We start from the raw sequence: 22,105 nt of genomic DNA on the forward strand, positions 1-22,105 counted from the left end.
GCTTTTGCATGTAGCAAGGAGTGAATAAATAGCTTTAATAAAGCAATGCATTGGAGATGCTTAATAAGATCCCTTACTTATGCTCATGTATATTCATTCTTCTCATTATTTCAAATGACTGCAAACAAATCACATCCGAGGTTTTGTTGTGAGTTTTTAAAGCTCAGAGATACAAGGTACAAAAAACTGGAACAAGCACAAATTAAAATGCATGGAGGAATATGAATGTATGTTGTTACATTATACACCATCACAGAACTCCAAGAAAACATTGAGGGAAAAAATTAAGCCCAATTTGTCAATATGGGGATAGGAATGAAACCTTAATCTCCTCACTAAATTAATCACATCTATTGTCTTATTGCTAAGAGTCATTGTCAGAAGAAATTACCCTTCTCTATAAGCCCAGCCTTCCATTAAGGATTCCCTGGTAATTAACTGTGCTTATACTTTTATTATTATCAATTAGTTTTTGAGGACATTAACTTTTTTCATAAGCTCTAGCTTTATATCAGTAGAAGGAAAAAAAAAATCTCAAAAAATATGCCCATTTATGTATCCATAAGGATTTCACGCTAAGGGATCACAAAGGACATCATGGGTTTCAGTGCTGATTCAGGCAAGGACCCCATATGGGATCCTTGCTGCAAACAGGCAAAAGTATGTGTTAAGGGGCTTATGGAGTTCAGACCTACATGTATAGGAACAAAGAGGATGCAACCGTAGCATCATGTCGGCAAGAGAGTATTTCTGTTCTGTTTTTCTGAGCAGGTCTTCATTGAAGAGCTAGCCCAAACTCTTATCCCAGGGTTGCTTTTCACCCTTCCCCTGTCACAGCAAGAACCTCTCACCCAAGTCTGCTGGGCTTGTCCAGGGCAGTAGGCTGAAATGTGGCCGATACTTTCAGCATGACTGGAGAAACCACTTTGTGTTGAGGGCAAAGACAAAATCACTCCGTGCTCATAACACTCAAAAATGAGAATACAGTGCCCTGCAGCCTGTTCAGGAAGTTGGACCATGTCTTCCACAGTCCCTTGGGCAATAACCCAAGGTTATTAAAACCCACTATTTTTAAATTAAAAAAGATGCAGACTAGATACAAGGATGAAATTTTTTACAGTGAGGGTGGTGAAACACTGGCACAGGTTGCCCAGAGAGGTAGTAGATGCCCCATCCTGGAGACATTCAAGGCCAGGCTGGATGGAGCTCTGAGCAACCTGATCTAGTTGAAGTTGTCCCTACCCATTGCAGGGGGTTGGACTAGGTGACTTTTAAAGGTCCCTTACAGCCCAAACTATTCTATGATTCTGTGGTTCTATGAACCACAGCATGGTTCTGGTAGCACAAAGAAACTGTGGGAACATCCCCACAAAAGGCGGGCATGCTTCCAGAAGAGTGCAGCTTCACTGAAAACCCAGCTGCTCAGGACATCCTTCAGCACTCTACTCTATTATATCTGAATGACGATAACACTGGTGCCACTCACATGGCTCGACCATTTGGTGAGAACAGTGTCTGCGTGCAGCCAACACAGCAGGACTCAGTCTGGGTAGACGCATTCTTGGAGGGAGCTATAAGCACAGAAGCTGTTGCTTTCCCACCACAAAATAAAGCAGCTCCATGCACCAGAGGTACCCAGGCACCCACCACCTGCCTCCAGCAGGTGCAGAGGGGGATGTGTACCCAACATTTGACATACACTTTCTTCACACTAATGATGCCTAGTATTTTATTTCTCCAGCCATACAGCTATGAGCAAGTTGTTCCTGATGGAAAAGTGGTGTACCCTGAAACTTCGTAAAGTAGACAGGGAAGCCTCTAGCCCACCTCTCCCTTTGTCAAATTTCACAATTTAGCAACTGTAAAGAACAAGTATGAGTCAATCACCACAAAAACATTCTGGTATTATAATTCCACAAATAATAATTAAAAAATAAAACAAAATAAAAACAACAACAACAAGCAACCCTATGTATAAAAAACCTTGTAGATATAAACTGGGTTTTTTTTCTATATAAGGAGAAAAGCTATCTGCAATTTAGTTATTAGTGACCCCAGGGAAGGTACATCTCATATGAGATCACATGAGTAAAGTTAGATGCTCAGACTGCCCCAGGTCATTACCTATGACTTAGGTGTCTAAATTACAGCCAATGGCTCCATCCTGCCTGTTCAGAACTGCCAGCCCCAGACAGGAATTCTGCCACTTTGGAAATCTGCCCTGTGTTTTCTGAAGGGCAAACACTTATAACATGCAATTCAGATTTATGCCATTCCATTACACTTTACATGTGCACCTCCACAGCACAGCTGTGGGCCACTGACAAATGTCTTCCTGCTGTTGCTGGTGCCCTGGAAAGGGTGGGATGCTGCTGGCAGCAGCTGGGGGCACAGCAGCGGCTGTCTATGGGGTGGCATCAGCCAACATGAGCCATAGAATCATAGATCAGTTTGGGCTGGAAGGCACTTTCAAAGGTTATCTAGTCCAACCCCCCGCAATGAGCAGGGACATCTTCGACTGGACCAGGTTGCTCTGAGCCCCATCCAGCCTGGCTTGCAACGTCTCCAGGGATGGGGTATCTACCACCTCTCTGGGTGACCTGTGCCAATGTTTCACCACCCTCACTGTAAAAAATTTTATCATGTCTAACCTGAATCTCCCCTCTTCCAGTTTAAAACCATTACCCTTTGTGCTACCGCAACAGGACCTGCTAAAAACTCTGTCCTCATCCTTTATGTACTGAAAGGCTGCACTGAGTTCTCCCTGGAGCCTTCTCTTCTCCAGGTTGAACAACCCCAACTCTCTCAGTCTGTCCTCACAGCAGAGCTGTTCCAGACCTCTGATCATTTTTGTGGCCTCCTCTGGACCCCCTCCAACAGGTTCATGTCTTTCCTGTACTAACAGCTCCAGAACTGGACAAGCCAAGCAGTACATTTGAAGCCTTTCCCAAAAATTACAGCGGCAGAAATGCCTTTTAGCACAGCCCTCGGTACATCCAGGTTCTTCAGCATGCGGGGCACCGCACCTTGGAAAGGCTGCAAAGCGGGAGGTGGAAGGGGTTGACCCCCCCAGGGAAAGACGCGCTGTGATCTGCCGGATCAGGCCCGAACTCAGCGGCCCGTCCCCAGCAGGTGGCCCGGCAGCGGACGCCCGCAGTCCGCCGCAGCTCCCGCGCACTCCGCGGAGGCGGCTCCGGCACGAACCCGAGCGCTCACCCACCGGGGCCGCTCCCTGCGCCGGGAGTGGCGAACGCGGCGGCGGATTGGCTGTCCGGGTGGCGGGGCGGGCGCAGCTGCGGGCTGGCGCTCGGGGCGGCCGGGAGCGCGCACACGCGGAGCCCCGACGGGACGGCAGCTGCGGGTGCGCGCCTGCAGCTCGGGCGCGGAGCGGCGCGGGGTTTCCTCTGCCCCCACCCCCTTGTTTATTTCTCTCTTTTCTTTTTCCTTTTTGTTTTCTTTTTCCTCTTTTTTCTTTTTTTTTTCCTTCCCTCCCAGGACTGGAAGCGGGAGCCGCGTCCCTGCAACTGCTATGCCAACTGAACTCTCCCGGGCCGTGAGAATGCACGCCATCTCCGACCTCCACTCCTCCCTCACCCTGCGACTCCTCAACAAGGGGCCCGAGTACCTCCGCAGGCAGATGGAGGCCGGCAGCCCGGGCAGGAAAAGTGCCGTGGAGAGGCTGGCAGCCGATAAGGCCAAGTACGTAAAAAGCCAGCAGGTAATCAGCACCAAGCAGGAACCTGTCATCGCGCTTAGCTCAGCCTCAGAGAGCAGCTGCGAGACCTGCTCGGTGGACAGCAAAAAAATCAGCAGGGACTTGGGCAGAGGGAAGGGGGCGAAGCCCCTGGAGCTGGCCAAGGCTGTGTACTCCTGCCGTGCCCCCCTGCAGCATGGCCCCCCCATAGCCAGGCGCAGCACGCCCAGGAGGCAGATGCGGCCGGATTCCCTGGTGATTTACCGCCAGAAATGTGAGTTTGGGAGAGGTCAAAGTCAGGACAGCTCACGGGGGAACTTGGTGAGGAGGATCTTCCAAGGGTCTGTAAAGGAGAAGCACTTGGCTTCCCCTGAGATGCCCAGAGTCATGGAGGACACCGCACCCACCGAGAGCAAAGAGCCTCTCTCAGCAAAAGACAGTGACCATGAGCCGAGCAACTGTGGAGCGGAGCAAACCATCTCTGTGAGCACTGAAGCCCAAGGGGTATGTACAAAAGAGCATGAGAGACCCTCAAAACTGAGTATACCTCCTGAGGAGGCGAAGGAGGTGAAAAGGAGAGGTCTCCATCGCTCCCAGTCGGACATCAGCTCTCGCTACTCCAAGTCCTTCTCTGAGTTTGATACATTTTTCAAGTACTGTGGCCTCGAGCAGGAGGTCATCGAGGATCTCGGGAGAGAGAACTTCTCTGTGGTGTCCGACAACGTCTCCTTCAAGATCCGCAGCATCAGCGTGGCCACATCCGAGAGCGACTTCACGAGGCACAGCGGGGACGAGGGGCTGCTGGAGGATGAACTCACGGAGCAGGTCCCGAGCAGCACCTCTGTGATTGAGCGCAACGCTCGGATAATCAAGTGGCTGTACACATGCAAGAAAGCCAGAGAGACCAACAAGGTGATCCAGGAACTGGTATGATGGCTTCTCTCGTGTGCGTTGCAGCCCGGCGATCTCAAGGTGTGTGCAAAGCCTCGCCCTGTCAATTTATGTATTTCTCTTTCCTCTTTAGCAAGCGGTTGGCTTTTCTTAGTTTATTTTAGTCTTTTCATGAAGAGCATAAGGAAAATGTATTTTGTATACTATCTGTTCCAGTGTAGCCTTTTTGCAAAGCAGAAATCCGTGTTGTTACAAAAAACAAAGTACAAACAAATGCATAAAGCTTGCCAAATTTAGATCAGACCCCCCACATGAAATTAAAGCATCAGTGTCTATGAGGGATATCTGTCCTTTCAGATTCCTGCTTTGTAAATAGCTTGTTTTCTCTAATTTCTGCAGTATTAAATGCTAGAAAAAAACTTAGAAAAGTATTCAACTCTTAATTACAGTTGCTTAGACAACAGACTAAACTGATACTAATTAGGAGTATGCAGTATTTATACTATACTGCTGAAACTATTAGTAATTAGGAATACACTGTATTTATACTGTATTGCTACAGTTTTCCCCTCCTTGCTCTCCCTCACTCTTTCTCCCTTGCCCTTACACATAGGCACCCCCAAGGATCAGGGAAGCAAAGCCGAGTCAGTGTTCCTTGCTAGCAGTGTTAATTCCCCCCTAGTTTTCTGTTGAGACCATGAAAGTTTGCTCCAGGTGACCCCTTAGCATTTCACAGGTTTTAAGTTTTCTGTCCTGTTTGACTGTAGCGGATTTGGCTCCTGTGCAGTGGGTTTTGCTGTGCGGTTTAGCACCGGTAGCTGCAAATCAGTTGTGCGGTTTGCCTTGGTTAGAGGGGTACTTCACTGTTTTGAACTAAAGATAATACATATAAACATGTGGCATCTAGGCTTGGAAATCAGTTACTTCACAGACAGAAGCAGAACAAATTTAGGCCAGGTAAAAGGTGATATAATGATTTTAATAAAAGTAGTCTTAATTTTGCATCAAATCTGATAAAGGTGTATATTTGTGGGGCCTTTAGCATTGATGATCTAGTAGATAACAGCTTTTTCTCCTTCCAATACATGAAGCCCTTAGGATAAGTACCGCAGCTTACAGTGTGGTATTTAAAAATTGCATGAGTAGGTCTTCATACGAAGGATTACATGTATATTTTCTGACAGGTTGTAATTGGTGCATGAGAAGAACATCATTTATGTAGACACAGCTGTTGATAGAGCGTGTGGGCCTTATGAATGTGGAGAAATTTAGTGCTCGAGCCTCTTTCCTACGTGGATGTGGGGCTGTCACTCCCAATTTCTTTAATCTATATAATGCAAAATCTCCATTTACGTACTTGAAATTGGTTTTCATTATGTGAAATTTGGATCACTTTTAAAATTTGAATTTTTATCAAAAGCCTATTTTCTTCCTGCAAGTTGAAGGAGAGGAAAGGGGGAGAGAGAGAGCCATTTTCATGCGAACATTTCAAGCCCTTGTAGATAAGAATGGTTGTCAGGTATCCGTCTGACAACTTAAAGAAGTGTTGTCATGTGACAGATCCTTTACCAAATTACTTTAGAGAGAAGAAAGGGTTCTCCTGAGCTAATAATTTCTCCTTGCTCATCCTGCTGTGATAAAAAGCCAGGGAGATGCACAAAACAAAATGATGCGGGTGGCAGTTTGTGGAGCTCGTTGCAGCTGCTGGCTTTGCTAAACACAGAGCATGGGAGGTAGATTTCACCGCAAGCAGGAGCCACATAGCAAAAACAACCATGTTTCCATTAAGGAAAGCAAAATAAAAGCCTGTCTGCTCCTGAATGCCCTTGCTGGGGGTAGGGTCCAGCGTCAGAACCGTGGTCATCGCTGCAGAGCTTGCTCAGGAGGGACCTGTTGGCCCTTTCCCCATCCATTTACACAGTGCTAAGCGTGTCCAGAACTGCAACTGAGACAGGAGATGCCGGTGACCACCCCAGGGAACACGCAGTCTGCAGAGGAGCTGCTTCACCAGGGTAAAGGCAAGGCAAGAGGGGGGAAGCTATTTTCCAAGTGCTGAACCAATGTAACTTCACATGGCTTAGTCAGTTTTTTTAATTTAACATCTAAGTCAAAATGTATATTCATATGACATAGCCTAACAGGGTGATGAAAAGACCTCCATGAAGTAAACGGCAGATTTATTCAAGCCTATGGTCATTCTGCAATAATTTTAATACCCAGAAGAAGGGAGTGCTTTACACAGGCAGCTGTTTCCTTTGGCACCAAAATTTTTGGCAGCCTAGGAATCACTAATCTGTAGAGTCCATATTATAAACCTAATTTTAAGCATACTAGGGCTGACTCTTAGCTGATAGACCTCAGCAGCAGGGCTATGATTGCTTACAAGGTAATTTCTGAAAACTGAGAATGTACTTACCATTTGACCACAGATCCAGAAAGTTCAGAAAGGTCAGCTAAAAATACCTGTACACAGCACCCGGAATAAAGGACAAGAGTCATCAAGAGTTACCATAAGTTAAATATTACATTTACCAGACAGTATTTAAGCTGAGAGTTGTTATCATCACATGATTGCAAGATGAGCCCTGTAGTTCTGATTAAATGTTCATCTTTCAGTTCTACACTTCCTCTGACAATGCATCATCAAGTCAGACATCTGTGTGTTTTCACTATATCCATGTATTTGTCTCTGCTTAGTTTGCTGACTGGTTATTAATGGGCAGAGGACTCCTGTGTGCTAGGGGAAACCTGCTGCATGGGAGAGCGATGTGCTCTCCCTGGCACTCACAGGCACATCCCTGAAGGCTCCTCATTTTACACAGAGGCTAGAAAATTGTTGCATCTTCTTGAGGAAAAGAGGCAGAAAGGTGTTTTCCGAAATCGAGTGCTCATTACAAGTAAAACCTTTCAAGAACTACAGGGCTTTTATGGGCTAGTGATCATCCCATTCATATTTGATGTTTTCCATTTAATTTTTCATGAGCTCTACAGGACCTGGTGAGGCACCATGTAAGTAAAGCAGCTGACTGAAGGATCAGATCTCATAGCACATTTAATCAGAGTGATGATTGCAGGGTGCAGGTTGTGAGTTTCAGAAAACCGAGGTCCTCAGCAAGATAAGCATTGCTGCTTCTTGGTGGGACATTGCCGAGATTCACCTCTGCAGTTCAGCTCCTCTTGCTGTCAGTCCTGCTTGACTCTGAGAAGGGGGTTTACACTGCGTCCTCCTTCCTGGGCTGAATCAAGATTATTCAGCCTCGAGTTTCAGCACCATTCTTAAATGGATGTTCATTATTCAAGTGGAAATCTCCTGGGAGGGGAATTTGCTATGTTGGTGATAGCCATAGGCAGCTGAATAAAAGTTTTAGAGTATCACCTTGTGCTTGTCTGATGTGATAAATAATAAACAACACTTTTTTTTCCTATTTCTTCAGAGTCCTTGACTTACAAGTTCAACAAAACCAGACACAGGAAGAAACTCTTCCATCATCTGGCTCACGACTACTTTGTCCAAGTTTAATATTTTATTGTTGCCTCCTACCCTCATCCCTGTCCCCTGGGAGCCTCACTCTTGTCACAAGTGCAGAGATGTCCAAGAGCACGGTAACAAGTGGAAATTGTGAACTGTGCCCCAGCGAGGCAGCGGGAAACAAAAGCTCCTGGAAAAGCGAAGCGTGGCAGCAGCTGCCATCCACAATATTATTCAGCATCAACTCACTGCCCCAGGATGCCAATCCAGGCTGTGACAGAAGGTCTGTGTTGTGCACTTTCCAGCAATGAATTTGTCAACAGGGGTGGGGGGAGAAAGTGGGAATGAAGTGGCAATGACCTCTGTGTCAGGCATTTCCTTGCAGTCAGGGAGGCTCCACCCAGGCATTCAAAGGCTCTGTCTTACCAGGGCTGTTTGACCAGGGCTCATCCTGACATCATTAGATGGTATTTGCTTGGCTGGTGAGGACTAACTGTCGCAGCTTTATCTGGGATACTTGGCAAACATGTGGTGAGCTAAATTCCTGCCAAACCTCTCTTTCTCTGAGGGTATTCAGGCCAAATTGCAATACCTTGTATCCATCTAGTTTGTTCTGTCACACAGTTTGCTCAGCCAGTGGGGAGGAATAGCCTTTAAAACCCTGCCCAAAATATTTTCAGGAGCATGGTTCCAAGAAACAAGTAGTCAAAAATGAGGGAGGGTTTTACATTGGTACTGCCTTGCTGCAGAATGGTACAATTCACATGTACCTCACAGGCTCCTCCACTTTATTTGCAATACATCTCTGACTCTGACATTGCAAACACTGCAAGGTTTGGCAGCCTGTGGTTTAACACCTTTAATTTTATGCACTGTGAGTGAGCAGTGGGCTTACAGAATCTCATGAGGAAGCTGCATGCCAGGCTATGTGAGGCCACGCTTTCCTAGCGTGGGTCTGGAGTAGGGCCGTGCTTGGGATGTGCAGGATGGCATCCCTGCACTGCAAGGCAAGAAGGCACATTAGGGTGCAGCTGTGCCAGGTAAATGTCCTGATGGGGTGAGATACCCAGTGTAGACACCACTGTACTCAGTATCATCAATAAAATGCTTCATTTGGGCTAGCCAAGCTATATGTGTTTTAAAAGCTGATAAAAAGTACTTTGTATCATCATTGTGGTGAATGAAGCCTCTACAATAACTGACGGAATTTGCTGGCTGTGCCTCAAACACTTATACCAATCTGTCATTGCTCACTAGAAAATGTCTTGCTCCAAAGTGTTTCTTTGTGGACATTGGAAACCACCAAAAAATGCAAAAAAAACCCCAACAAACCACCAATCATAGCCAAAGCCAGTTCCCCTTTCAGTGACACTAGTGCCCATCTGTGCTGGCTGCCTTGCTGGTGCCACAGCGACTTGACTGAGGGTCCTGTGGAGGTTAGAAGTTTGTTTTGTTACCGCGGATGTGGTGTCCTGGTGTGTAGCTTACCTGCCCCCAGACCTGCGGCGGGAGGACTCCAGGAGCACCAGCCTCGTTCTCCGCGTTCCTCCTGCCTGCACCACCGCAGCTGCCGCCACTGCCTCTCCTGGCCCAGAACAGCTGCTGGCACAGCTGGGTGGATGCCGAGCTCAAGTGAGCACTCGAGCTGCGTTTCTCAAGTGCTTGCTACTCAGTAAATGCATCTGGAGGAGTGGAAAGGGCGAGGGTTAGTGTCGAGGATTCAATAAAACGTTGGTAGGAGGAGAGGTCACCTATTTTAACATACGCCAACGCTGTGCACTGGAAGAGTTGCCCTGGAAACGCTCAGCAAGCGGTTTAGTTGGCATCAGTTAAATTCACAACAATATCGTCATGTTTGCATTTCCATATGTTTTAAATGTGCTTAACAGTCCCTGGATGGTTAGTTCTCAATTACAGCAACAGTTTGGGAATGCAGGGCATTCGTCATCATTTTCTAATGTTATGTACTAAGGCCTATGTGTCTGAAGTTGTTGAAATAGGTAGATAACAATTCCAGATAAAATAATTGTTGAACATGCTTTCCACTTGGGAGAAAACTGAATAGTTTGCATGAGTGAACTTCTGCAAACTTAGAGGGAAGGTAGTACATGGGCATGTTTTCATTAAATAATGAAATTTCCATGTGTATTTGTTACATTAATATTATTATTATTATTAATAATAATGGATGATTCTCAGAAAACCCCAACCCAAGATGCTGCTAATATGATAAGATTTATGCACTTAATGTGCAAGTTTTTAAGGGACACAGTTTAGGTTTATTAGTCAGAAATGCAACCTGACATATCTGTTCTTTTCATGCTCACTTTGCAAGGTGATGTACAGCATAAATATTTATATGCATTTGTCAGAGCTAAGGACTGCTTTTCTTTGAAAATATGGATGGATGACTGTAGACAGCTCAGAGTGTAGGAAAATTCTTCTGCATTACAAATTAGTGCCCTGCCACAGGAGAATTATTTTGTTTTGCTTCCAAGGAAATTTTTTGTTTCATTTTCAAGCTTCTGTTTGCTTTTGTTGTTTTAGTTGAGCAGCTCTCAAAAGGTAAGATGAAAGATGCATTGGTCATGAGTTTTCGACGCTAGGAAGTAATATGTTTAATTTACTTGAAAGTACTGAACATCAGCCTTTCTCAAAATCAATGAAGGTTTTATGGCAGAGGTTAGTGAAATCAGAACTGGTACCATCCTAAATATTTTTTTTAATCCCCCTTTTTGTCTTTGGAGCAGTTCAGTGGAGTTGTGGTGACTTTCCACGCTGATATGTGGCAGGCAAAATTTCCCTGGTTTTCTTCAAACTCTGATAGGAACCCCAGGCTCTCCCAGGTATCACTTACTTCAGAGATGATGTGGAGCTATCTAAGATCTCTCCCTGATAAACTATAGATTTCCCTTTATTTAATAATGCCTTCCGGGTAAGCTAATAACCTGCCTTTCCCAGTGTGCCAGAACAATGGCAATCCTTCTTTCTCTATACATCTTGGGAATGGGTAATTCAGTATTTTTTCCAAAGAGTAGGAGCTCTTGGCTTCGTTCAGCTCCTGTTACTGTTACATGTAAAGGTTTTTCCTTGCTTTTGCTGGGTCTTTCAATCATATCCCTCAAAATGAGAAGAACTTGCTAATGTTAGTCACTACTTATCTCTTTGTCCAAAATTTTGATTATAAGCCACAAGGTTTGGAAGGGGTAGGATTTTTTCAACTTTAGTGATAAACCACAGTAAAATGGGCCATTGCAGCATGAACAGAAGTTTTAGCAACCGAACTGGGTTTCCAGTCTTTTGAGTAACCTAAAACTGGGGCTGAGGACAAAGGCAAGTCATAAATTGAACTGTTTTGTTTGACTAGAACTATGTAAACTAAAATAATTAAACAGAGTGCAAGCAGGCAGTGCTCACTGCTCTTTATACCCAAGGGTTTCCAGGTGCTTCAATGCTCTGACAAGGGGCAATGTCCATGGCTGTAGTATAACAGGTGAGAGGTACAAAGTCTGTTTTTTATGGCCTGCAAGCAACCATTTGCAATAAGGGTATGAGATAGAGACTGTAATCCTTGCAATATATTGTAAATATTACTGTACATAAATCTATAAGTAAGAAATACAGATTGTTCTATAATACATATATATTACTTTTCTAAGGGATGTAAGCCGTTGTGTTTTGTGAAATAAGCCAAACATTACATTGGTGGCTGTTAAGCAGAAACTTTCTCCCGGGAGCAGGTTGTCCTGTCATTGCCTCCTGTGAAGTTTCTTGCATCTGCCTTTGCATCCTTTGAAATGGAGTACTGGTCAGATCTGGTATGGACGTTTTTATGTTCCTATGTTTGTATAACTATAAAATAATCTTTGTACTATTGAATGCATATAAATAAAAATACCACTCTGACAATTAATGCTTTTTTCTTGAAAAAGTATACTTTTACTTTGCTGTCTCTATTGGGCTACAATTATTTTAAAGCCATGATTGCATTATGGAATTAATATCTCTGTAAGTGAGGCTGATAGTAGGCTGTGAGCACCTGAGAGGACAATGCTTCCCTGGGCCATACCCAGGCCCCTGGCTGAGAGCTTAGGCAGGGAATCTTGTAAGGAGGTGACACTCATGATAACTGTTAGCTCTTGGTATCAGTAAATTTGAAATGTATGAGGCTACAGCTGTTTCACAGTATCCTAATATTTTTTTGCTGCAGAATACAACTGAAAATGTATTTTATTTCTGAAGGGTAGTATTTTCTTCCAGACTTCAATATTATATTTGGGTTTACTCCCTGTCAAAAACTACAGGATGCTGCAGGCAATACTGCATTCATCACAGACAGCGTCCAAAGCAGCAAGGAGCTTGCTGCTTGGAAAAAACATTATCTCCAGAATCTTATAACAAGCTATTGTTTGACTGGATTCCATAGGAAGAGCTCGATATATGATGCTAATTCCTCGTGCATGTATTTTGTGAAGAAAACAGCAGAAATAATGGTTGCATACAGTGAGCTTTTACTGAAGGCCAATGCACTCCAGTTGCATAACTATCATTCTGGTGTGACATATAACTATACTTCTGCTCAGACACAAATCTTTCACCTGCCAGCATCTGAACACAACTGGAGGTTGAGCTAACTGATGCTCACTGTGCAGATTAGGCTCTTCCACAAAAACCTACAAGCAATTTTATCATCATTGATGTGTAGCCTTCCCCACACAAGCCCTGGTTGACCTGTGTCAGTGTAAGGTACAAAGCAGGTCTAGAAAGGGGAGATAATTTCTGGGTCCCCTTTCTATGCAGGTTAATCTCCCATAGAAGCCTTCGCTGATATTGCTGCCTTAGCGGGGAGGGAGGCAGCACAGCCTGTGAATATCCTGCAGCCGCAGCCCAGCTTAGCATTTAAGAACATTGTCAAGTTGTTTTTTACGTAAAACATTTGTGCCACATTTTATGAAGTCCAGTGGATTTCTTCCATAAATAAGGATTTGCAAGCTCCTGTTCTTGAACTGTCTGGTGAAACTGACCTTTTAAAACCCACAGTTTACTGATTCACTGCTTCTCTTTTGATTCATGTCTATGTAGTAAATAGGTGTTGGAAAGAAACTCTGCAAAGATATAGTAACTGCAAAAAGGCTTTTTCAGGTCTTTTATGGATGTTGGTTCTGAACACAGAACTGTAAAAGTACTTAGGGCTTTTGATAAAGAACAGTCTAGATCAACAGCAGACAAATAAGTAAATAAAGAGCTTAGCTTTACCCTGCAAAGAGATGCCTCCAAATTTTGGGGAGTTTTAGTTATTGGGCCATCTTTATCCTAGATTTATCCTGCAGGACTAAAAGGGACCAGTTCAGTTCATGTAAGTGGAACATTGCAAAATGGGCTTAGAAAGGACTATCTAGCTCATCTGTAGTCAACAATGTAATAGGCAATTTGGTCCATGGAGGACTCCATGCCAAAATGTGTTGAGAATTTTGATTGTTTACATTTGCATATAAAACTGGTGATATACAAGAAAAATAAACGATATCAGAGAAAAACAACCTCCAGATCAAAGTGAGTTGCATATATCCAACTCCAGGAATCGGGCTAATTCCTGAAATAACATAAAAGCTGTAAAATTAGTTTGTGCATTCGTAGGGGAGTTGAGTTGCCTCAGCAGTCAACATGATTAAGAAGACCTGAGAGCTTTGATTGTTTGGGTTTCACAGTTCGCCTTAATAATCAAGAGCCCCACAGGAGCACCAATTTTGTGTTCTTTGCTGGCAGCAAAACCCAGAGGGTAGCAGTCGTCAACAGTTACCCACAAAAACAAGTGATTATTCATCAGGAGATGATCAATGTAAGACAGTGCCAAACCAACCAGAGCCAAGATTTGGAGTCATGCACAGAGGCAGGCAGAGCTGAACAAGCCAAGGGGAATGCTGCTCTTACTCCTTCCTGTCAACCCAACCTCTTCTTACGTCACTGTTTTTCTCACTGGTGAGGAGGAAGTCTGAACTGCTTCCAGAGTTATTCATCAGTTTGAATTGCTCATCATATGCCCCCTCTGACAGTCCCTTTCTGTGTTTACATTTCAAATAAACTCATTCATGTGCTGATCATGTTACACAAGGCACTATCCTATCCTCATTTTGTACAGTTTTTTTCCTGTGTAATGTTTCCAGTTAGGTTGTACATCCTTCCGCTCAAACTTTATCTGTCACTGCCCCAAGGAAACTAATAGCTAAATGTGCAAACAGACAATAAATTAATGAGTTGCGTAGTTAAGCAGAGGCTTACCAGATCAGAGGCCAACTCTCCAGTCCTTTTTCATGCTATGGATGCATAACTTCATGTATTGGTTTTCATTGTTTTTCTCTTTGATATCTGTTTGTAACATCATCTTTGGCCTGGCTTTAGCTCTTATAGATAGAAAGTTTCTCAGAGCTGTCGTGTGACACATTATTTGTCTGCAAAGTGTTCTGAGCACAGCTACTTCAAAACCAAATGCCAAATCACAAAACTTTTCATGGTGAAAACATGATAGTTTAATTATTAATAAATTAATAAATAGTAATAAATATTAATAAATTAGTGAATAGCTTGAACCTTCTAGGAACTTCAGTGCAGGCAAACAAAAAGAACATCAGGCCAGTGAAGGCAAATTGGGCAAGCTTCGCAGCAGCAGGACTGAAAAAAGAAGCACACCTGAAGCAGTTCTGTGTGGGACTCAGCACAGTGAGGTGCCTCTTGAACTTGTTGTAAGGATGTAGTTCGCCCCTCATTTCTGGAGGACCAGCCCTCACTCAACATTTATTTTCTAAAGGAAAGTAAATTTAAGAAGCAGTTTATCACACAAAAAAGTCAACCAACATCAAAGAGTGATGTAATCTATTAGGTTCATCTGCAAACACAAGCTGCAGTGACTCTCCAGGCTTTTACTGGGTTTAAGAAGAGCTCTCCTAGAGCTGCCTCTGTCTTCTGTGGTGGCAGCAAGAACAGGTCCCCATTCTTTCTCCCTGTTACAGAAAATGATTCAATTTCTTGATGTTGATTAGTATAAAGAGGCTGAAAACATGTAATTTCCAAGAACAGGCATTCAATGTAACTTTCCAAACCAGACTAATAGTCTGGAGGCTCCAATTTTCTTTAATTTTCAGTTATTTATATCATGAAACTTTACTACCCTACAGCTGTTGAAAGAAAGACCATCTGCTTCATGCAGAGCATAAGACGTTCGTAGATGATCTTATATTGTTCTAAAACCATTGAGGAAACAAAGAGGACTTCTCTGTCTGCTGGTACAAAGTCCCATCATGCACAATCCAACAGGATTGTTTCCTTCCATGGCCGTTTTGTCTAAAATCCCTATTTACAGCTACCTGTGCCTGATCTCAGACTATCACAAATAAGTTCTCCTGATGTTCAAATATTTACAAAATAAGTCAATGTATTTTGTATTAATTATGTGAGCATCTTATCTGAGGACAGAGGCCAATACTAGCAACAGTCTTCATATGTAAAACATTTGTACAAATGCTGGAGTACATACAAATCTAACTCTGCTGATTAATCTGCTGTACATAGGGTAATCTGTCAGATTTCTTATGGAAAAAATGAATATGCTGCAATGAAAAATTGTGTCCTGCAAAATTCAAGGAAACTAGGAAAAATAATTTGGGGGAATGTTTAATTCCTGAAGTTACATAATTTGATGTATTTTCTGTCTTTCGTCATGTGCATAACATGTAAATCCCACACTCTGAATACTTACCCATAGATTCAAATAGGACAAAAATGAAAAAAGGCCTTCCAAATTTATCAGCCTGCTTTCTTCAGAGTACCCTAAGAAGAGCATTCACAGAGCATCTCATGGTTTAGCCAAGCTGGCAAGATCTGGGTTGATTGCAGTAAATTGCAAAAGCAATGATTCCTCACAGAATAAAACTGAGATCCTGCCTGCAGTTGGGAAGCACAGGAAATTGTGTTGTTTTAATTACAAATATGGATTTAAATCTATTTATATTACTTTAATTGTAAAATAGAATTGATTCAAAAGCACTGCAAACCTCCTCATGTGCAATTGTACTTTAGCAATCCTCTCCCTGTTTATTTCAAGTGAACTTGCTACAGGTTTCAGCTGAACAGAAAGCCACCTGAAAAGATTTGAAACTCCAAAACATTCATTTAGCTGCCATGGGACCACGGAACGCGATTCTGCTTCAAAGGCGATGGCCTTGCAGTTGAGCTCGTTACCATCTATCAGCTGCACATCTCACCTCTGAGGTGTGCCAAAGTGCAAAATAAAACACCCTTGCCACCTCCAGTCCTGCTTTAGCAATTTAGTGCCTTCCTGAGCATCTTCTCAGGTTATTGTCCATGTGGCAGGAGGTGATGAAGGAGTGGGGACTGCCGTGAAAGGCCTGCTAGGAAGAGGGGTGGTTGACCTGGACTCTAAAACCACTTAGAGAGCTCATCCTCTCAACAGCAGCTGCATCAGCTTCAAGGCCTATGCCCACTGCAAAAGTGGAATACATACCAGTAAGTTAAAGGAGAGGACAGGGTTTTTATTCATCTAAATGAATGCTCTGCCATTTCAAACAATCCTATATATCACAAATATATATTTCCAGCTTGAGTCCAGTTTAAAATTATTTCGCTCATTCCAGAAATAAAACAAATGCTGACCAAGGACTCCGATGCTTGTTCTCTATTGATTTTACCCAACATTCTTCCACATATATATCTTTTCAAGATGTATCTAGGTATACTTCTTTTCAAATAAAACCTTTTCATTATTCAATAAACAAAACTATGATCCAGATCAAAAACATCCAGACATTTTGGACTGTTCATTTATTGAATCTAGACAAGAAACAGAAGGCCACCAGTTTTCCACTTTACATTTTTCTTCAAGCCCGGTCTTCATCCAAGTTCACGGCTCAGCAGAGGAGGCAGGAGTGCCGTGAGGAACTTACGGCATGTGGTATATCTGGCCATGGGTAAGTGCTGTGGTTTTTTGTAGGTGTATAGTATGTAGCATGATAGGGTCCTGGGCATAACTGCAAAACATAAACATTGCCCAGTACAAATATTCCCATTATGAAGATGCCTGTGATGTGCATTTCCTGCTGCCTTCCCAGCCTTCCCCAGCACTTCTGTTTGTTGTGACCAAGCTCAAAGACGTAGCTGGAGACACACGGATGGTGTCTATACGGTCAGGATTACACTTTTACCACTATGACCAAGGATGAAACATAAAGCAAAGACAACAAATTCCATCAGAGCAGGAAGTAAACATGGGTGGTTCTGAATGAAATAAAAATGGGAGGGTGCAGTGGAAACACAAAATATTCAAACATAAAGGGATGTATTCCATAGGGAGAAGTGTGCTGTATAGCAACAAATCCAGAAGTAAGAGCAAAGCCAGTGCAGCTGAATGAGGAGGTGAAAATGCAATCAGTTCAAAAAGAATTCTCAAAAAATTAAAAACACGAGGTATGAGGTGAACTAGAAAGCTCACAGACTGTGGAAAGCAGAAGATGCAGCTGTGATGATGAGGTTTCCAGTTGCGTGGAGGATGCAAAAAAAAATTCGTCGGGAATAAAGTGAAAGATCATGTAGACTATTTGAGTTCCTTATAAATAGTTGGGGTGGGTCTGCTATGTGTGTGAGTCTGATGAGCTTCTGAGGTAAAAGAAAGCTGACGTGGGAATCATTTTAATGAAGTTTTAAGGACTAGATACTGACTTCATACGATGTTTTGTGTTTCAGGCTCAAAGATTCTCAGTGTGCTTAATGATGTAATTAATTAATTATTGGCAGTAATTGCAGCTAGAAGAGCCACGGGATACTGCAGTCAAGAGGAGGGGGTGCTAACCTATTTGGTAATAGCTTGAGCTGTTTGAAATGGTGTAACGTTTCAAAAGCAGTCACAACCTTTCTCAATCATAATTCTCTTTATCAGAAGTATCTCAGAGCCCATTTTACAAACATATGCTGGTACGAAGGGTTCAGCCACATGACTCAGCTCTGGCAGCTGAACCTGCCAGCACTTGTCCCCAGAGCTGCCGTGACTGTCCAGGTGCGAGCTCCTGCCCTTCTCCGAAGGAGAGGTGCTGCAGCCCAGCCTGCGGGCATTGTACAGCCAGGGCATGTTGCTTCGTTACGAGGACAGGCTAACACAAACAGTACCCAGCAGCACAGTGGATCTCACCTAACGTTTACCCCCTAGCAGCTCCCTCTGCAGTCAGTGACTCATCCCATCGTTAGGTAGATTTGGGGTATGAGGAATGAGTCACTTCTGGAGCTACTTATATTTCCCTGCTGATTACAGAGGAGGACTAGATGACTAGTTTAGGCTAGACTACTAATCTTTGGCCAGTTAAACTTAGACAAGAGCAATTCCACTCTCAGCAGACATTCATAATGTATAGCATTGTGAATGCAGTGACTGTCTGAAGCCGTAAAGCCAACTGGGATTTTCAGAGCAAGGCTGTAATTTTTTTCAGTCCTTTACTGAGATAAAACACTTTGGTTGGAGTGGCTGCTGTTTCTGAAAATCCCCACCAAGGTGTGACTGGAAGAAGCTTCAGTTTGGTGAACCTGCCATTTGTCAAAATTGAAGTTCCCCAGAAGAAATGCTGCAGCGCCAGCATGGTCATTGGAAGAAGGTCCCCAGTGTGGCTCAGGAAATGTAGCACCACAGTGGTACCTGAGAGGAAGTGTAAAATCTGTGCTTACTTCTTTAGTAATAGGCAAGTTAGTTAAAGATAAACTTAACATTTGGCATATTGATTAACTTCCATGAGTGCGGCTGTCTCAAACAAGCTCTGCATTGTCTGCTCGCTTCAGTCTCTTTCTTAAAGTTATTTTAAACAATCAACACACAGTTTAAGGTGGTGCTAACTGAGCCATGGCGACATTTGGTATACCCCTTTGATAGAGCACAACATAGAAGACAAATCTGAAAGATCAAGAGGTGTGCTTCTATCTCAGAAAAGAGCTGGGGTTTAAGCCAAAGAGTGAAGCAATTGTTGGAAAGGCAAGGATTGATTACAGCTGCCTTTGTAATTTTTCAGAATGAAAGAGGGAAGAGCAGGTTGTGAAAACAACAGCAAAAGTTTTAAAAATCAAGGGGAGGAGGATGTGTGAGTCATTAATGCAGGTAAATCTAGATATCTAAAAAGGAAGGCTGGTTGAAAAATTTCCAGGAAAACATATTTCATAATGAAATTTGAGTTTTATTGAGTTCATGCGTTTCAAAAAAATACTGAACAAATTCCTCCGCCCTCCCTCCCCCAAAAAAACCCACAAAAACAAACCCAAACAAAAACAAAAACAAAAACAAAACAAAACAAAACAAAACAAAAAACACACTCTCAAAAAAAAAATTACAAATCTAAGGAAATCAATATATTTTTGCCAGGAAGAACAAATACAGGTCAAAACAAAACATCACATACGTCATAGAGGTAGCACATAGCAGAGGGAGCAGTATCCCCACAGCATCTGGCACATAGACAAATAGGCTCATTTTCGGGGTTTTTGAGAGTGGTGGAAATAATGTAAAGATAATTAATTATCAGTTGTTCAGCTGAACTTTAAGAAGGAAGAAATAGTTTGAAAGTGCATCCAATGTGTAACAATTTTTTTTTGTTACAGGTAAGGGCCAGAACTGCTGTGGCAAGAGTTTGAGAGAGCTTTCATGATGCCATTAATGTGAAACATTCTGCACTAGCACTATGGAGTGTATGCACTGTACCTCCTTAATCTTAAAATTTCAATATATACATATACTTTCTGTAGTCTATTAAGATTAAAGTTTAATATTTGCTAGTATTCCAGTCAGCCAAATATGTTGTAGGCCATTAGAGTGCTATATAAAGATTCATCACATTCTCCAGAAAAATTGTATACCCTTATTTCAGTGAAAAAGAAGCTTTCATTTTAACTCTGAAACTGGAAAATATCTTAATATCTGAATGTACAACTACTGCAACTGTTAATGTGTAACTAAGTGACAGATACTTTGGAACAACCGTTTGAGTCTGTTTGCAGTTTTCACAGTTGTGATTTACATGTGCTGTGATAAAACATTTCATATTTAACAAATACAGTTTGCAACAGAGAGGGAAGTAAAGGCAATATCACTTTTAGCTATCTTATTTTCTAAAGATATACATTCTCTCTCAGATATCACCTTATCCCTACTTTTATGAAAGGTAAGTCTGTCATGAAATACTCTTAAATCATCCAGGAATTCTAGTAACATCCTCTCAGATTATTAAACAACACTATCTTTATTTCCAGGTGGAAAACTGAAACAAAAAGAAATAAAAATTCCATCAAAATGGATAAATCATATGCTGATGGTAAAGAGAAAATTTATTATCTCTGAAAGATAACTATAAAGGAAAAGCAGAAAAAAATAAACAAAACAAAACAAAAAAAAAAGGGAAGGAAGGAGTTGCAGGCAACATCAGGTTCAAATAAAACTGGCTAGATAACTGAAATCCATAAAATGCTTTAGAACAAAACCTGTGACCTGTTGGTAGCTCAAGGGTGTCGTATACCCAGCTCTCTTCTCTAAGAAATTATACTCTTCTGCTAATATTTCTTAAAGTCTTACTTAGATGACTTTCACAAACTGTTTACGAATTCATTATTTTACACTTTACTCCTAAAATTGTCCTTCCCCAGCAGTCTTCCCCCCTCTTATCTGACCGCTTGATTTGTCATTGTGATTATTATGAAAATAAGGGTGCTCGCAAGGTTACACAACGCTCCCACGGCAAAGGCGAGGCGTACCTGAAAGTCATGCCCTGTGTTTGCCTGAGGTATGAGCTGCTCCTCCCATGAAGGGGCAGAGATTGCATCTGTTTGCAGATGAAATCTATATTATTGATTTCTAGCCATCAAGGTTTATGCAGATGCTGTTTGCTGAAACCCCAAGGCAAAATACGAATTGCAGCACCAGAGACACAGCAGCCAATTTCTCTTGCTTCTGCCATTTCTTTCCACTAACACATACATCTTCTACTTTGACCTTCTGCTTTGGAGGCATGTCTACATTGCATTTCATATAAATATGTTTTATATCCTGCAATTTTCCTTGCTCTTCTAAATACACTAGTCCTCCACACTCTAGCAGTCTGTCAAAGGTGATCAAAGAAGGAGCTGAGAGGAGATAGTTTAAAAGGGAATTGCTGATCAAAGGAATGGAAAAAAAATTTTGAGCAGAGATATGTGATGTCATGTCATGGGACGATTGGTAGAGATGGAATAATGGTCTGTTTTATTATTAAAATAAAGGCTTGTAATAATAATAGGTTATTTTAAAATACTTTAATATCTCTTATTATTGTCTAATAAAATTTAACCAGTGGCCTTCTGACAGCTTTTCAGCTCCTCTCCTCAGCTCTTCAGACCTAAGGGCTCTTTTTTGTAGACCTTTAATTATTTCTCTGAAGTCTCTTGAACTGGTTACTTTTGAAGATGAGATACTGGACTAAGTGAATCAGTATTTTTATTTTATTGACTTTAGGAAATCTGTACACATTGTAAGGAAGAGAAAAGGACTAAATTGACAAATACTAAAAGCTGCAAAGGGCAAAACATGTAACTGGGACAACTTTCAGTATTTGTGTGAATGCATCAGGAAGCCGCTTACTTTGCACCAGGCTTTGTGCTGTGGAAAATGCATCCACACTGCTCGGATCCCACCCAAAGCTGTGGGAAATGCATCCACACCACTTGGATCTCACCCAAAGCTGTGGGAAATGCATCCACAGCACTTGGATCCCACCCAAAGCTGTGGGAAATGCATCCACACCACTCAGATCCCTCTGCACCAGGACAGCAGTGCCTTCAAACCCTGCGTCCCTATGTGCCCGCGCTGCTTGACACGGCACAAACACGAACCAAAAATATATTTGCAGCAAAAGTAGTTCACATGCTAAGAGATGCAAATAAATGACAGATACAGTAAAGACAACAAGCACGAGTTAAAACAAAGCCAACATTTTCAGAATACTGGTAGATATCTTAATCTACAGTTGAGCAACTTAATT

The 22,105-nt window shown here is 42.5% G+C and overlaps 1 protein-coding gene across 2 annotated transcripts; it reads left to right on the forward strand.

Annotated features, from left to right (window-relative positions):
• Positions 1-3,003: 3,003 nt before the first annotated feature.
• FAM110C (family with sequence similarity 110 member C) lies at positions 3,004-11,893 on the forward strand. Of its 2 annotated transcripts, XR_013922008.1 has the most exons (3): positions 3,004-4,666; positions 8,020-8,337; positions 11,795-11,893. XR_013922008.1 is itself a non-coding variant. In XM_080342315.1 (2 exons), the coding sequence occupies exon 1, from the start codon at positions 3,530-3,532 to the stop codon at positions 4,625-4,627; it is 1,098 nt and encodes a 365-aa protein (XP_080198441.1). In that variant the 5' UTR covers positions 3,004-3,529; the 3' UTR covers positions 4,628-4,666; positions 8,020-8,914. The 2 variants fall into 2 exon arrangements, 1 of the variants encoding a protein (XP_080198441.1); XM_080342315.1 differs by lacking the exon at positions 11,795-11,893 and having other exon boundaries at positions 8,020-8,914.
• The last annotated feature ends 10,212 nt before the right edge of the window (positions 11,894-22,105 follow it).

This window comes from Nesoenas mayeri (genome assembly GCF_963082525.1).
Source record: "Nesoenas mayeri genome assembly, chromosome: 3".
In the NCBI taxonomy this organism is placed as follows: Eukaryota; Metazoa; Chordata; class Aves; order Columbiformes; family Columbidae; genus Nesoenas; species Nesoenas mayeri.

Coding starts and splice junctions, on each gene's coding strand:
- FAM110C (XM_080342315.1), top strand. CDS start 3,530: ATGCCAACTGAACTCTCCCGGGCCGTGAGAATGCACGCCATCTCCGAC.